The following is a 15,141-nucleotide window of genomic DNA, read 5'->3' on the forward strand; positions in this document are numbered from 1 at the left end:
ACAGAAAGAGAGGTGTGTTCCTGTGTGAACAGGAGTGGGAGGTGAGCAGCACTCCCCTGTTCTCTCCTTCCGTTCCCCCTTGAGTGAATAGAGCATTTGTGCTGTCATTGTAGTCCTTCTGTCCCATTCTTTTGTCCCTCTCTTCCTACATTATCTTTGTCTGTTGTAGTCTACCTACAGAAGGTTCTGTTTCTATATTTGTGTCCTGCAGCTCTGTCTTTTCTGATAATTGTTTTCCTCAAGGTACTATCTCTTAAAGGTTTTCCCCAGGAAGTTGACCTTGGTGTGCTGTGTTTACATTTATCCAGAGCGACTTACAGGAGCAATTAGGGTTAAGTGCCTTGCTCAAGGGCACATCGACAGATTTTTCACCAAGTCAGCTCGGGATTAGAACCAGCGACCTTTCGGTTACTGGCACAACGCTCTTATCCACTAAGCTACCTCCTTCTCTAGACCGTGTGTGTATGTACCCTGTTATGTTTTCTGTCTTTGTCGTATGTCGTTATTGAGTCATCCAGTGTGCTGTTTTAGTGAGTGAGCCTTCAGAGGTGACAGTATGTTAAAACAACATATTAGGGCAGATGGGACAAGGTAACTATCTGTTATTGTTATTTCTGGCGGCCATTGAAGGATACTCAACTTAATCTGTTGTAGCGTCACTCTGTACAGGGGGTGTCCGTGTGTGTTTATGCATGACAAGGCAAATTATTGAGTGTAAACTGAGGTGAGATGAGTTAGTCTGTGACCTAGCGTAACATTTTTACATTTACATTTACATTTTAGTCATTTAGCAGACGCGCTTATCCAGAGCGACTTACAGGAGCAATTAGGGTTAAGTGCCTTGCTCAAGGGCACATTAACGTCATTTAGCAGACGCTCTTAGCCAGAGCGACTCACAAATTGGTGCGTTCACCCTATAGCCAGTGGGATAACCACTTTACAATTGGGGGGGGGGGGTAGAAGGATTCCTTTATCCTATCCCAGGTATTCCTTAAAGAGGTGGGGTTTCAAATGTCTCCGGAAGGTGGTGAGTGACTCCGCTGTCCTGGCGTCGTGAGGGAGCTTGTTCCACCATTGGGGTGCCAGAGCAGCGAACAGTTTTGACTGGGCTGAGCGGGAACTATGCTTCCGCAGAGGAAGGGGAGCCAGCAGGCCAGAGGTGGATGAGCGCAATGCCCTCGTTTGGGTGTAGGGACTGATCAGAGCCTGAAGGTACAGAGGTGCCGTTCCCCTCACTGCTCCATAGGCAAGCACCATGGTCTTATAGCGGATGCGAGCTTCAACTGGAAGCCAGTGGAGTGTGCGGAGGAGGGGGGTGACGTGAGAGAACTTGGGAAGGTTGAACACCAGACGGGCTGCGGCATTCTGGATGAGTTGTAGGGGTTTAATGGCACAGGCAGGGAGCCCAGCCAACAGCGAGTTGCAGTAGTCCAGACGGGAGATGACAAGTGCCTGGATTAGGACCTGTGCCGCTTCCTGTGTAAGGCAGGGTCGTACTCTCCGAATGTTGTAGAGCATGAACCTGCAGGAGCGGGTCACCGCCTTGATGTTGGCGGAGAACGACAGGGTGTTGTCCAGGGTCACGCCTAGGCTCTTCGCACTCTGGGAGGAGGACACAGCGGAGTTGTCAACCGTGATGGCGAGATCATGGAACGGGCAGTCCTTCCCCGGGAGGAAGAGCAGCTCCGTCTTGCCAGGGTTCAGCTTGAGGTGGTGATCCGTCATCCATACTGATATGTCTGCCAGACATGCAGAGATGCGATTCGCCACCTGGTTATCAGAAGGGGGAAAGGAGAAGATTAGTTGTGTATCGTCAGCGTAGCAATGATAGGAGAGACCATGTGAGGATATGACAGAGCCAAGTGACTTGGTGTATAGGGAGAAAAGGAGAGGGCCTAGAACTGAGCCTTGGGGGACACCAGTGGTGAGAGCACGTGGTGCGGAGACAGCTTCTCGCCACGCCACTTGGTAGGAGCGACCGGTCAGGTAGGACGCAATCCAGGAGTGAGCCGCGCCGGAGATGCCCAGCTCGGAGAGGGTGGAGAGGAGGATCTGATGGTTCACAGTATCAAAGGCAGCAGACAGGTCTAGAAGGACAAGAGCAGAGGAGAGAGAGTTAGCTTTAGCAGTGCGGAGAGTCTCCGTGACACAGAGAAGAGCAGTCTCAGTTGAATGACCAGTCCTGAAACCTGATTGGTTTGGATCAAGAAGGTCATTCTGAGAGAGATAGCAAGAGAGTTGGCTAAAGACGGCACGCTCAATAGTTTTGGAAAGAAAAGAAAGAAGGGATACTGGTCTGTAGTTGTTGACATCAGTGGGGTCGAGTGTTGGTTTTTTGAGAAGGGGAGCAACTCTCGCTCTCTTGAAGACAGAAGGGACATGCGTAACCTCTAGCTTTATTGTTTCTCCTTCCCCTGTGTCCCTGTTACAGTTGGGGTTTAGCTCAGAAAACAATCCTCCATTTTGTAAACAAACAGTATATGATTACGACATTGACCTTTTATTCAAACTAGAATTTTTGCGGGGATTTGCCTTACTCTTTACTGTGGCTCTGATTGCATACTCTCTCACTGTCTCTCTCTCTGTGTGTGTGTGTGTGTGTGTGTGTGTGTGTGTGTGTGTGTGTGTGTGTGTGTGTGTGTGTGTGTGAGAGTCTGTGCGTGCATGCGTGAAGATTAACAGATTTTCACACAGTTCAGCAAAAGCCAAATACAGCGTACACACTGCTGAATCACCTTTTTTTTCCATTAAGAGAGGAGTTTCTTGAAAGTTTTCAAACCACATTCTGAAAGTCTGTTTTTCTGGGCCTCTGTGATGGATGCCGATGATCTATGATAGATAAGGGATAGCTAACAGATAGGTGATAAGTCATAGATCATAGATATTTGCCCGGCATCCTTCATTTTGCTTCTTGCTCTCTCTCGCTCTGTCACGATCGTCTACCAGAGAGGAGGACCAAGGCGCAGCGTTGAAGGCGAACATATTTATTTAATAAATGATCACACGATCAAAACAACAAAACGATGACGTGACAGTCAATGGTAATACACAAACCAAACACGAACAAGAAACCACAATGAATGAGTGCTAAACGGCTACCTAAGTATGACTCCCAATCAGAGACAACGAGCTACAGCCGTCTCTGATTGGGAGCCACCCTGGCCAACATAGATCTACAAAACCAGAAAGTGAAACCTAGAACACACATAGACTATACACACCCTGGCTCAACATATTAGAGTCCCCAGAGCCAGGGCGTGACAGTACCCCCCCCTAAAGGCGCGGACTCCGACCGCGCCCACCAAACACCACAGGGGAGGGACCGGGTGGGCACTCCGCTTAGGCGGCGGATCCGGCTCCGGGCCTGATCCCCGCTCCCTCTCCAACCCCCCAAAGTACCCCTGGTCCGGTCTGGCCCCGCTGGCCGGAGCTGGACTGCACACTGGTGGAGCGGATTGCTCTAGCTCCGGCGTGAAGCATCTGACCGGTGCCGGACCAGCCACCGGTGGAACAGGCACGGGCCGTGCCGGACTGACGACGCACACCACTGGCTTGGTGTGGGGAGCAGGAGCGGGCCGAGCCGGGCTGTCGAAGCGCACCACTGACTTGGTGCGGGGAGCAGGAACGGGCCGAGCCGGGCTGACGAAGCACACCACTGACTTGGTGCGGGGAGCAGGAACGGGCCGAGCCGGGCTGACGAAGCGCACCACTGACTTGGGGCGGGGAGCAGGAACGGGCCGAGCCGGGCTGACGAAGCGCACCACTGACTTGGTGCGGGGAGCAGGAACGGGCCGAGCCGGGCTGACGAAGCGCACCACTGACTTGGTGCGGGGAGCAGGAACGGGCCGAGCCGGGCTGACGAAGCGCACCACTGACTTGGTGCGGGGAGCAGGAACGGGCCGAGCCGGGCTGACGAAGCGCACCACTGACTTGGTGCGGGGAGCAGGAACAGGCCGGACCGTACTGGGGACACACACCACTGGTCCTACGCAGGGATCTGGAATGGGCCGGACCGGACTGGTAACACACCCCAGTACCTCTCGCCGTGCCTCTACACCTTCCACCCCCTCTTCGACCAGTGGCCCCCGTAACCTGGCGGCCTCCTCTGCCAATCCGCTGGGCCGCTCTGCCGCGGTCTCCTGCTGGCCCGTCGTCCACGGCGTTAGCCCCCCCCTAAAAATGTTCGGGCCGTCTCTCCTACCCGTGGACCAGGTCTCCATGTCCCTCGCCAGCCTTTCGCCCTTCTGCCACAATGTCAAGCCCTTCTCTTCCTCACTCGGCTTGACCCAGTCGAGGAGGCGAAGGAGATCTGCTAGGGATCTCCCTGGCGATGGCTCCTGGACACGCTGCTTGGTCAAATCTTGGTGGTTTCTTCTGTCACGATCGTCTACCAGAGAGGAGGACCAAGGCGCAGCGTTGAAGGCGAACATATTTATTTAGTAAATGATCACACGATCAAAACAACAAAACGATGACGTGACAGTCAATGGTAATACACAAACCAAACACGAACAAGAAACCACAATGAATGAGTGCTAAACGGCTACCTAAGTATGACTCCCAATCAGAGACAACGAGCTACAGCCGTCTCTGATTGGGAGCCACCCTGGCCAACATAGATCTACAAAACCAGAAAGTGAAACCTAGAACACACATAGACTATACACACCCTGGCTCAACATATTAGAGTCCCCAGAGCCAGGGCGTGACACGCTCATATTTCTGCAGGCTGCTGCAGAGCTTTAGTTACATTTAAACAACACACTTTCTCTCTCTCCTTTTGGCCCTCAGTAACCTGAAACCCATTCCCACTTAGAATTCCTAGACTTAGAGTCCTCCATAGATGTATCTCTTTCTCCCAGGAATGATACCCTAGTCTGCCCTCGTGTTTCTAGTACTACATGTGCTTTCTATTCCTCTGTGTGTGTGTGCGTGTGTGTGTGTGTGCTTTAACTACCACAGGACAAGTGTGTAAAGACTGTAAGTGGTTGCGACTTTAAAGGACAACTTCACCCAAAAACTATCTTTTGGTATTTGTTTCATTAGTCCATTGTTGATGTAGTCCCAAAATGTTTTGCATGTCATCAACATGTTTTCAAGATATGTAACTTTCAAAATACAGAAATCTGGGCTCTATGATGCATTTTGCTTCATATGATGCTGCGTTTTGCAGTTTCCCTTTAATATTGCCCAATGATAATCAAACCCATTGTTTGTGAATTGCTGAGGCTGTGAACTGTCAACTTGGATTGGCACTGGAGAAGTGTTACTCTTTCCATTACCAGCACTGTAGAGGTGCTCTGATATAGGACCGAGGGAGAGATGGGAATAGAGGGGAAGATTAGGAAAAGAAGGGACTTTGAGACGCAGACTGATAAAGGCTGATTTTAGAGGGTGGCCAGACGACAGGACACATATTAACTTGGGTTTCACCATCAAAGGACCAACAGATCATGTAACGCTGAGTGTGTGTGTGCGTGCATCCGTGCTTGTGTGTGTGGCTGTTAAGAACAGAGCCGACGCAGCTAGGTTTGAAGATTAGCGTCACCTTGTATTCTAGGATCAGTCTGGAGTGGAGTTAACAACTTCACAGTCCTCCCAGAACTATTCCACGATCCTTATGGGCAAAGCTACTCCAGTTAACTTTAGAGCTCTCTCTCTCTCTCTCTCTCTCTCTCTCTCTCTCTCTCTCTCTCTCTCTCTCTCTCTCTCTCTCTCTCTCTCTCTCTCTCTCTCTCTCTCTCTCTCTCTCTCTCTCTCTCTCTCTCTCTCTCTCTCTCTCTCTCTCTCTCTCTCTCTCTCTCTCTCTCTCTCTCTCTCTCTCTCTCTCTCACAATTTTTGGTTACTACATGATTCCATATGTGTTATTACATCATTTTGATGTCTTCACTATTATTCTACAATGTAGAAAATAGTTAAAATAAAGACAAACCCTTGAATGAGTAGGTGTGTCCAAACTTTTGACTGGTACTGTATATATATATTTATATTCCTGTCTCTGACATTGCTTGTTCTGACATTTCTTAATTTCTTATTTTTTCTGGATTCTTTTAAATGTTGTATTATTATTGCTAGGTATTTCTGCACTGTTGGAGCTATAAACATTAGCATTACGCTGCACCTGCGATAACATCATCTGCAAATCTGTGTAAGCGACCAATAAACTTTGATTTGATATGCCTCTCTCTCTTTCTCTGTCTCTTTCACACACCACACACACACACACACACACACACACACACACACACACACACACACACACACACACACACTCACACATGAACAAACAAACAAACACACAAACTCTTCTGATAGCAGTCAGAGCTGCAGCAGATGTGATATGAGCAGTAAAGTCTAACTGTCAAAATTGCAGTTTCATGTTTCATTTGAAAACTCCCTGCTGTTAGTGCGAAGTGTGTGAACCGTCATGTGAGCACAGATTATTGACCGGGGTGATAATTGTGTTTCTTACCCTGCTCTGAGAAAAATGTGAAGAGAGAAATGTGTGTGTGTGTGTGTGTGTGCTGCGTCTCTCTGTCATCTCCCTGAACAGACTCCATTACCGTATATTGCCCCAAGCGACATAATTGAACAGAAGTGATCTAGGGATTCTGCAACAACAATACATGAGGACACACAGTCAGCCAACCAAACACTAACACACACACACATTCACACACATGCTAGTGGTTGTTCACCCGCACACGCCCGAAATTGCTAATAACCCATCCGCAACCGCCCGACTATATGTGATAAAAGTGAAAATCGGAGGCCTGCACCCGATCCTAACCCGCAAATATAGAAAATGCACTGTAGGCTACGTTCAGGGAAGGCGGAATGATTTTTTGACAGGGGGTGCAGGATTGTTTTTTCTGCTTATAATTTCTGACATTTTGTTAGGCTATTTGTTAGTCAACTTGTCTATAATTAGATACATGCAGCTTCGCTTCTGTCATTATATGTTGCCCTAGAAGACTAAATAAACTCTTGCTCACCAGAATGTCTGAAATGATAGAATGAATGCTTCAGTCTACACTGTTAAAATGAAGTGCTTTATAACACCAAAACTAGTGGCAACTGAGCTGCCACCAACTTGAAGGAGACGTAACCTTAACTTTGAAACACATTGAGATGTTTTGAAACATAACATGGTGTGTTGTAACGCCACTTAAGTGTTGTGCAAGACATTGCCAGGGACTGGGAGCACTAACAGAAAATATTTAAAACACTATTTTGGTGTTTTGAATCCTTTCTAGTGCATAATTAGATCCCTTTTTCTTTAGTGGCTTAATGTTTAACATTGTTTTATGTATTTGATCATTTGCCATTTTATACCATTTTGGCAGGTAATGTCAAGCTCAGTGTTCAAACCATCAACACTAACTGGAGGCTGAACAGCATAAATTATGGATTCTGCACTTGTCCTCTTCCATTGACAATCATTAATGTGGGAATGGGTGCTGTCCTCATTGAATGTCAATTTACCTGACGGTTTTGACATCCGTTCATCATGATCCATTACACCTCATGGTACAACAAGCTTATTACTAATATAAAAATATACTTTTCTTCTTCAAACATGTATACAACACTGTGTGAAAGAGTCATAAAGTCTAAAAATGTCATAAATCCTCTAAAATCAGAGTCACATGGCAAGATATGAAATGAAAGATGATTAAAACCAAAGACTTCCAATGAATTCAATCACTACATTTTCTCTCTCTTTGGTTATCCTCATGAAAGCTACTTACATTTTGAGGAATATATTTAGTTGGATTTATTAATTAATTAATTGAAACCACTTGCATACATCTTTGTAAAATATATTTTGGCTGTATTTTGACACTATTGAAACAGTTATGAAGTGACAAAGGAGATACAGATAGGGGGGAGAAACAGATTGAAGGGTTGGAGCGGGGAATTGAACCCCGGTCTTCGGTGGATAGAGGGGTGACGTGTCTAAGCCGTGTGCGTTATTGCTAGACCACGGGCTCTAGTCGACTTGCATTAATTTGAATGAAGTATATGTTGGTTGTTTATTTGAGTTCATTTCAATTAACCCCAGAATAATTTCTTACAGTGTGGTTGAGTGGGTCAAATTCCAATGCAATTTACCATTTTACTGCCCCCTTGTTTCTAATCTGTCTTAATAAAGCATTGAAGTTTTGAAGGTTGAATTCCACAAAAAATATTCTCCATCATCAATCAATATTTAGGCTATAAACATTTGTATTTATAAACCATTGATTGTATGAGAAACAGTTTTTGTGTTTTGATGCTGCCTTTTACGTGCACTAAAACCCTCAAAGTGTTTTCACAATACTCTCTTAAAAACACCAATATTAAGGTTGAAGAACCACTTTGGGTGTTTCAGAGTACTTAATTTATGTTTAGAAACACATTCTGTGCATTAAAACACTTGGGTTTACATTCAAACACCCTCCAAACACCAGATCTCAGCTTAGTTTTCATGGTTTCATTACACAATCATGGTGTTTTCAGACATTCTGCTTTTACAGTGTAGTTGACATCACTAAAGTTTTCTCTGTCATTTCTGCTTCTTTAGTTGAGCAAAGACGTTTAGGGACCAGGGAGAAAATGCAATAACTCAACAAAAAAAGAAGTGTAATATTTTTGGTGCTAAATGTTTTATGATGCTTTTAAAGATAGCACCACATGATGTTTAAGAGCATCTGCCTCTGGTGCCAATGGTTGCATGTTTTAATCCAGCAATAGAACGTTGTTTTTGAGATTTTTGTTTTAAGCTTATCCCAAACCTTAACCCTTACCATAACCATTCTGAGTTAATGCCTAACCTTAAGATGTCAGAGTTAATGCCTAAACTTAACCCTAACCTTAAAAATTCTGAGTTAATGCCTAAACATTTAAACATTTAGAACATTTGACGTTTGGAACAACTTCGAAATTTGATGTTTGAGAAACTTGGATGAACGTCTAATTCTCACTTGAGCTTGTTGGTATCAATTTACTACAAGAAATGCTTAATTCTGCAGGAATTAATGTTAAGACTATGTGAGAAGTTATAGACCTACAGTCATTGTGAAGATTTCAGTTTCCATTTAACCCATCTGAAGAGTAGGCTACAGCTCATTTGACGTGTCATAGGCCTATTTTAAGTCCCTGTCTTGTGACTGTCGAATTTATATAGTGCCTCACAATCATCACACATAACATAGCCAACACAGCTATCATCCTCTTTTACCACTTCACCAAATCTTTCCAAAACATTAATTTTCTTGCCCCTCCCTACTCTTTATTTTTTATTCTCAATTTCACAGCTCAGTGATGCCGAAACGTTGGTGTTTTTTTACCCAATAAATTACTGGGAGGTTATACGTATGGAGTGTGCGACCATCTTTGTTTTTATTGAATTAAACTCTGACAATGTCCTTTTTGCCTCAGTGGATGGACATTAACTTTTTCTGCCCGTTCCCAAAAGCTTTAGGGGATTGGCGTGTAGGCTATTTGGCACGTGTAAAGTGCCCTAAAGCTTAGGATTACGCACTAATGCCAGATGCAAAACTCAATGTAGCCTATAGGCCTAGATATAAATTGCACAATAATTATACATTTATAGATTTGATTTCTGTACTATTTTCTCTTTATTCAATCCGACCGCCACCTGCCTGCCCCGCAGATATAACCGCGGGGACTGCAAGCTATGAGTCAACCCACGCATCACACACACAAACTATACAAACATACACACACACACACACACACACACACACACACAAGACAGGACAAACAAATGCAGAGGGAACCAATCCGTCTGTGCAGATACACTCACAAACATACAGACAGAGGTAAACGTATCCACTCTGAATGGATGGTTTGGTTTTCAATCAAGAATCTAATCTCAAGAGTGTGTGTGTGTGCGTGTGTGTGTGTGAACCCTTGGCTGAGGTCAAGATAGAGAAAGAGAGTAGTTGATTAACCATCTCCTCTGTTATCACGGTTCTCTAATGCAGGAAGCGCAAAACTGATTATGCCCTAATCAGAGATATCTCCCTTCCTGATTAGCACAGCGCTAAAAGGCCCTTCACTTTGAATGGGGAAGCTACCGCTAAAGGCCTTTACACAGAGACACAATGGCTTCAGCTCTTAATTGCATTATTACTTACATTATATGTTCCTCAGGAGCCATGTTTGATTGACAGTCGTGCTTAGAAATACAGGAACAGGCGGCAGGTTTCCCTTGGCACAATTCAATATGCTCTACAATAATGTGGAATGGAAAACTTTGGCTGTTTTGTACCTAACACATGAAGAATTTCCGCTTGGAGGACAATGAATGAAGTGCTGTATTCTGTTATGTTCTGTTTAGTTTCCATTCTATTTCCAACAAGATCTCATGGTCTGACTGCAGTATTCGACTTTTGTCCATAAACATAGATATTTTGACGGTTAAGTTTAGGCATTAATTCCAAATTGTTAAGGTAAGGGTTAAGGTTTGGGATAGAGTTTAAACCAGGGGTTGGAAACGGTTCAGGGAACAGAACAGAAAACTGTAAAATAACAAACTTTTCAAGGAACAGAATCGGAACCGGTAACAGAAGTGATCTATACTATTCCGGAACAGAATCGTTGTTTTAAAAGCATGGGAAGTGGTTAATAACGTTATTTGACATTCTGGGCAAGAGGGAGAGGGAGGGAGAGAGGGGGAGAGGGAAGGAGAGAGGGAGAGAGAGAGGGAGAGAGAGAGAACGAAACAATAATTTCAGAATGGGTTTATCTTCAGTACACAGAGAAAAGAGAAAGAATATGAAAGATCAGAGAGAAAAGATTAAAAAGCAGATGTCTTGCAGTATTTATCATTTGATGCAGCCAAGGTTTTCTGGGAAAAATCCCCTTCCTGATCTCACCTTGACCAGGTGTTGTAACTCTAGGGTGTAACCTCAATACTGGGTGGATCACACTTACTATTACTGTACTTTGGCAGGCAAAGAGCAGTAACTGTGCTTAAAAAAGCACAGCAAGGAAATGTATGAGGTATTTGACGTGAATGTTTTTTTAGGTTATAGTTGAATCAACGGTAGATTTGAGGTGATTGTTGTGTTAAAGGGATATTTCACCCAAATTGTCACGCCCTGGCTCTGGGGACTCTAGTATGTTGAGCCAGGGTGTGAGTTTTCATTTGTGTTCGTTCTAGTATTGTGTTTCTATGTTGGCCAGTGTGGTTCTCAATCAGAGGCAACGTGAATCGGCTGTTGCTTGTTGTCTCTGATTGGGAACCATACTTAGTCAGCCTGTTTCCCACAGTATGGTGTGGGATCTTGTTTTTTTTGGTTTGTGTTTGTACCGTAGGACTTCACGTATCGTTTGTTGTTTTGTTCGTGTAACATTAATAAAAAGCATGTTCACCTTCCACGCTGCGCCTTGGTCCTCCTCTGTATACGACGATTGTGACACAAATTACAAAATTACATATTGGTTTTCTTACCCTGTAATCAGTCTATGGACAAGGACATTATCATTTGGAAATATTGGCAGGGAAACAAAATCAAAGCATGGATTTCTGTCATACCTGGTCCATAGGTTGCTTACAGGGTAAGGAAACCAAGATGTCATTTTTTTATTTGGATGAACTATCCTTTTAAGGCAGGGGTGGGTGAATCGGTTGAACACCTCTCACCTTTCTCTTCTGTATCTGCAGGCCTTGGCTCTCTTTCCTTATCCACTGTACCTCCTCCACAAAGTCTCTCAACAGCCCTCACTTACTCTGACTGTGACCCAGCTATGGCTTTGGTTGTTGTGTTATTAATGTTACTAATAGCATTTTCTATAGAATTGTACGTTTGGTTAATAGACTGCACATGTCGGAGTGGCTCTCCAGTATGTTGTGGTATTGTTGCTTCTCTCTCTCTCTCTCTCTGGCATTATCAGTAGTGCTCTTTGTCCTTGTCGTTTTAGTCTGCTAGCTGTAGGCGTTGTGTCGAATAGAGTTGAACAGCGTGACGAGAATCCATTGGAATGAGAGCCCTTGAGCAAACACACACAAACACCTCGAGCAACCAAGCTAAGCATCTGTGTTTTTGTTAAGTAAAGTCGCACACTGGATGTTCATTTGACAGTCTTGAGGGTGTGTGTGTGTGTGTGTGTGTGTGTGTGTATGTGTGTGTGTGCCTGTCAAGTAGATAAAAACCACAGGTTCGCGTTTTTCGTCATGAATCTTGTTCTGGAGGCAGCTCTGCAGAGTGGTGACGAGCTGGCACAGTCATAAAATCAGATTTTAACCCTAACCACACTGTTAACATGAATGCCTAACCCTAACCTTAAATTAAGACCGAAAAGCACATTTCTGTTTTCATTAATTTTTGACTTTGCAGCTGGCCAATGTAGCGGAAATCGCTCAGTTCCAGGACAAGACTCATCCCAATAAACATCAACCTGAATAAAAACCTGGGTCAGGGAGCGAGTTCAGTTTAATCTCACCTGTATACTGTCCACCCATCCCACTTTCTCCTCCCTCTCCTCCCTCTCTCACCAGAGTTTTCACAACAGCAAAGCAAAGGCCAGACACACTCTTCTTTTCATATTTTTTTACTTCTCTTTATTAATTGGCAGCCGCATTCAATCTTGTTTCCTTCAGGCCTGCGTCTAATTAAAGTGAAGCGTGATTAATTAAGCTCATCATAAAACAAAGAGAGGACTATTCGCCCTTATAGATAGAGGGAGGTAGAGCGAGAGAGAGTCTGCCCACACTTATTGCCAATTGTGCACAATGCCCTGCTGTGAGCCTGGCTGTGAATAAACTGTGTGTGAGTGTGTGTGTATGTGCGTGCGTGCTTGCTTGCACATGTGTGTGTGCGCGTGCTTGTGTGTTTGTGCATACGTGTGTGTGCGTGTGCTTGTATTTGTGTTAAGAGAATGAGAGTGAGATGACACACTGTATAAAGGTTTTTCAAAGTGACCGAGATTGCACAATAAAGTCGGATTTATTTCCATTGTGGTCCCTATTTTCTTGCATAGATACATATACAATTACATAGATACATATACAATTACATAGATACATATACAATTACATAGATACAGATACAATTACATAGATACATATACAATTACACAGATACAAATGTGCAAGATCATTTTTATTTGTCAAATGGCAGCCATGTAACCAGAATAAGACCCTTGATATTTATTGAAAAGAGCATCAAGCTCATCACCTTGCACTTTCACCACCCTGTGAAGGTCATCATCAATGATTTCATCTGTAGCCTAATAAACTGAATGCTTTCCCATGATATCGTGACATTTTTTAACCAACATGTACTTTACTCACATTAAAAGGAAGGATGGAAACCTGGTTAATATCAAGTCATTTTGAGGATGCTGGAATTATATTTAGGACAACCGTGCCTACAGGAGACTTTTAAAATAGCCTAATCAGATTAAAACATTGTGACTGGGTGTGTTCATGCCCCTGACATTTCCGTGTCCTAACTTCTGCTTTGCTTGAATACAAACTGCACTGTTATGCCACTAAAGCATTTTGTGATAGCATCATGCTAACCTTCTATCTCCTCCTCTCTTTCTCCTCCTCTCCCTCCAGATGAGAGGATGCAGCAGGAAGCAGATGAGAGACTGAGCCCCACCTGAGCCGTGACCCCTCACCTCCCACCTGAGCCCCCCACCCAGCTGTCCCATCATGCACCTGCCATTTCGAGGTCGTCTGAAGCTGCTGGTGGCATCTCTGACCGCCGTCATCCTGCTTACCTGGCTCTACCTGCTGGCTGGGAACCTGGAGAGTAAGTAGTACCTGCCAGTCGCCATGGTTACATGGCTGACCGGAACTACTTTTCCATTGAACTGCAGTAGGAAGGAATGGGAAACACAAGTATGCATGTACTGTAGCTACTTTAAAAACACATTAAACAACGGTGTACAGATGTTGTGTCTTAATTTGATCATCCTGTTGTTGCAGGAATTGTCCTGCACTGCAGGAAATGCAAACTTGTAGAACATCCAAGATTTAAAAAGGCTTCTAAAGTTTGTAATTTCCATTTTAAAATGTCAGACTTGATTTGCCCTAACGGAAATTAACTCGAAATAATGTTTACGACCTCAAATAACCATAACTGTAACGACCCTTTTTATTATAAACTTGGATATCAACTTTGCCACTTCAGCATGCTTATGTGGCACAGTCGATGCCATGCAGGGCTACAGGCCAGAAGTTCAAGGGTTCGCCGACCACCACAGACAAACTCACTCTCTCTGCCTGTTTCATTACGGCCCTGCCACACTATAGCCATCGGGCGTCCGGCATTGCCATCAGCCGTTGAGGCTATGCTTCCTTTGAAATCAATGAAAGCTGATTCACTGCCTGTGTTGCGCTCGCGTTGCATCATGTCCAATGGCAACATCCAAGCTCAAGAATCAGAGGTTCAATTCTCGATGGCTGATGCAAACGTTCATTCTATCTTGTGAATTGAAATAATGACAAACAAAGTTGATTTTGGTGGCATATGGCAACGACTATACACCACTGGTTATTTTAGTAAGATTTATGAAGTCAAGAAGCTACTACTAGCTAGCTAGTTACATTGACTAGCTAGGTTCAAAAGGTTCAAAAGGTTCAAAAGCAGCTTGTGTAATTAGAGGATAATTTAGTACAACCACTAGCAACAATTTAGTGAGTACTTGCGGAAAACTGGACCAAAGCTATTGTACATACGCATAATGGATGAATATGGTACTGTACAGTAGGCAAAATAGAATAAAGATTCTGCTCCTGTCCGCTCTCAAAACAACGCACTCTGTGTAGCAGGTAAAACTTCACATTGATGTGACGCTGATGACAAATCAACGCAATATATATAGTGGAGCTGAAGAGTAACACTACAATCAGAGCCAGCTGCAGACAATGATCAGCTAGGGGGAAATCAGATTTTCAAACATTTTGATGTCATATAATTATATAAAATATTTGCAACACATTTTTCACCAACAGGTACCACACAACCAATAAACAAAGCATACTTCGACTTCGGGCACTTCAATATCATGGTTTGCATTTTCAACACCACAATAAATAGACTATGTCAATCTCAACAAACAGAAAATACATCCCTCCATACATTGTAGGCTTAATCAGTATCAAAGGCTTGGCTTAA

The 15,141-nt window shown here is 44.1% G+C and overlaps 1 protein-coding gene across 1 annotated transcript in view; it reads left to right on the forward strand.

Annotated features, from left to right (window-relative positions):
* The window catches only part of LOC311111700 (xylosyl- and glucuronyltransferase LARGE2s-like), an 88,846-nt gene that overhangs the window by 60,913 nt on the left and 12,792 nt on the right, over nucleotides 1-15,141 (forward strand). The window contains exon 3 of the mRNA XM_084154497.1: nucleotides 13,578-13,773. Coding sequence (XP_084010623.1) covers nucleotides 13,674-13,773 — 100 coding nt within the window. The 5' untranslated portion in view covers nucleotides 13,578-13,673. The remainder of the gene's footprint in view (nucleotides 1-13,577; nucleotides 13,774-15,141) is intronic.

Source organism: Coregonus lavaretus, assembly GCF_964263955.1.
Source record: "Coregonus lavaretus genome assembly, chromosome: 37".
Classification (NCBI taxonomy): Eukaryota; Metazoa; Chordata; class Actinopteri; order Salmoniformes; family Salmonidae; genus Coregonus; species Coregonus lavaretus.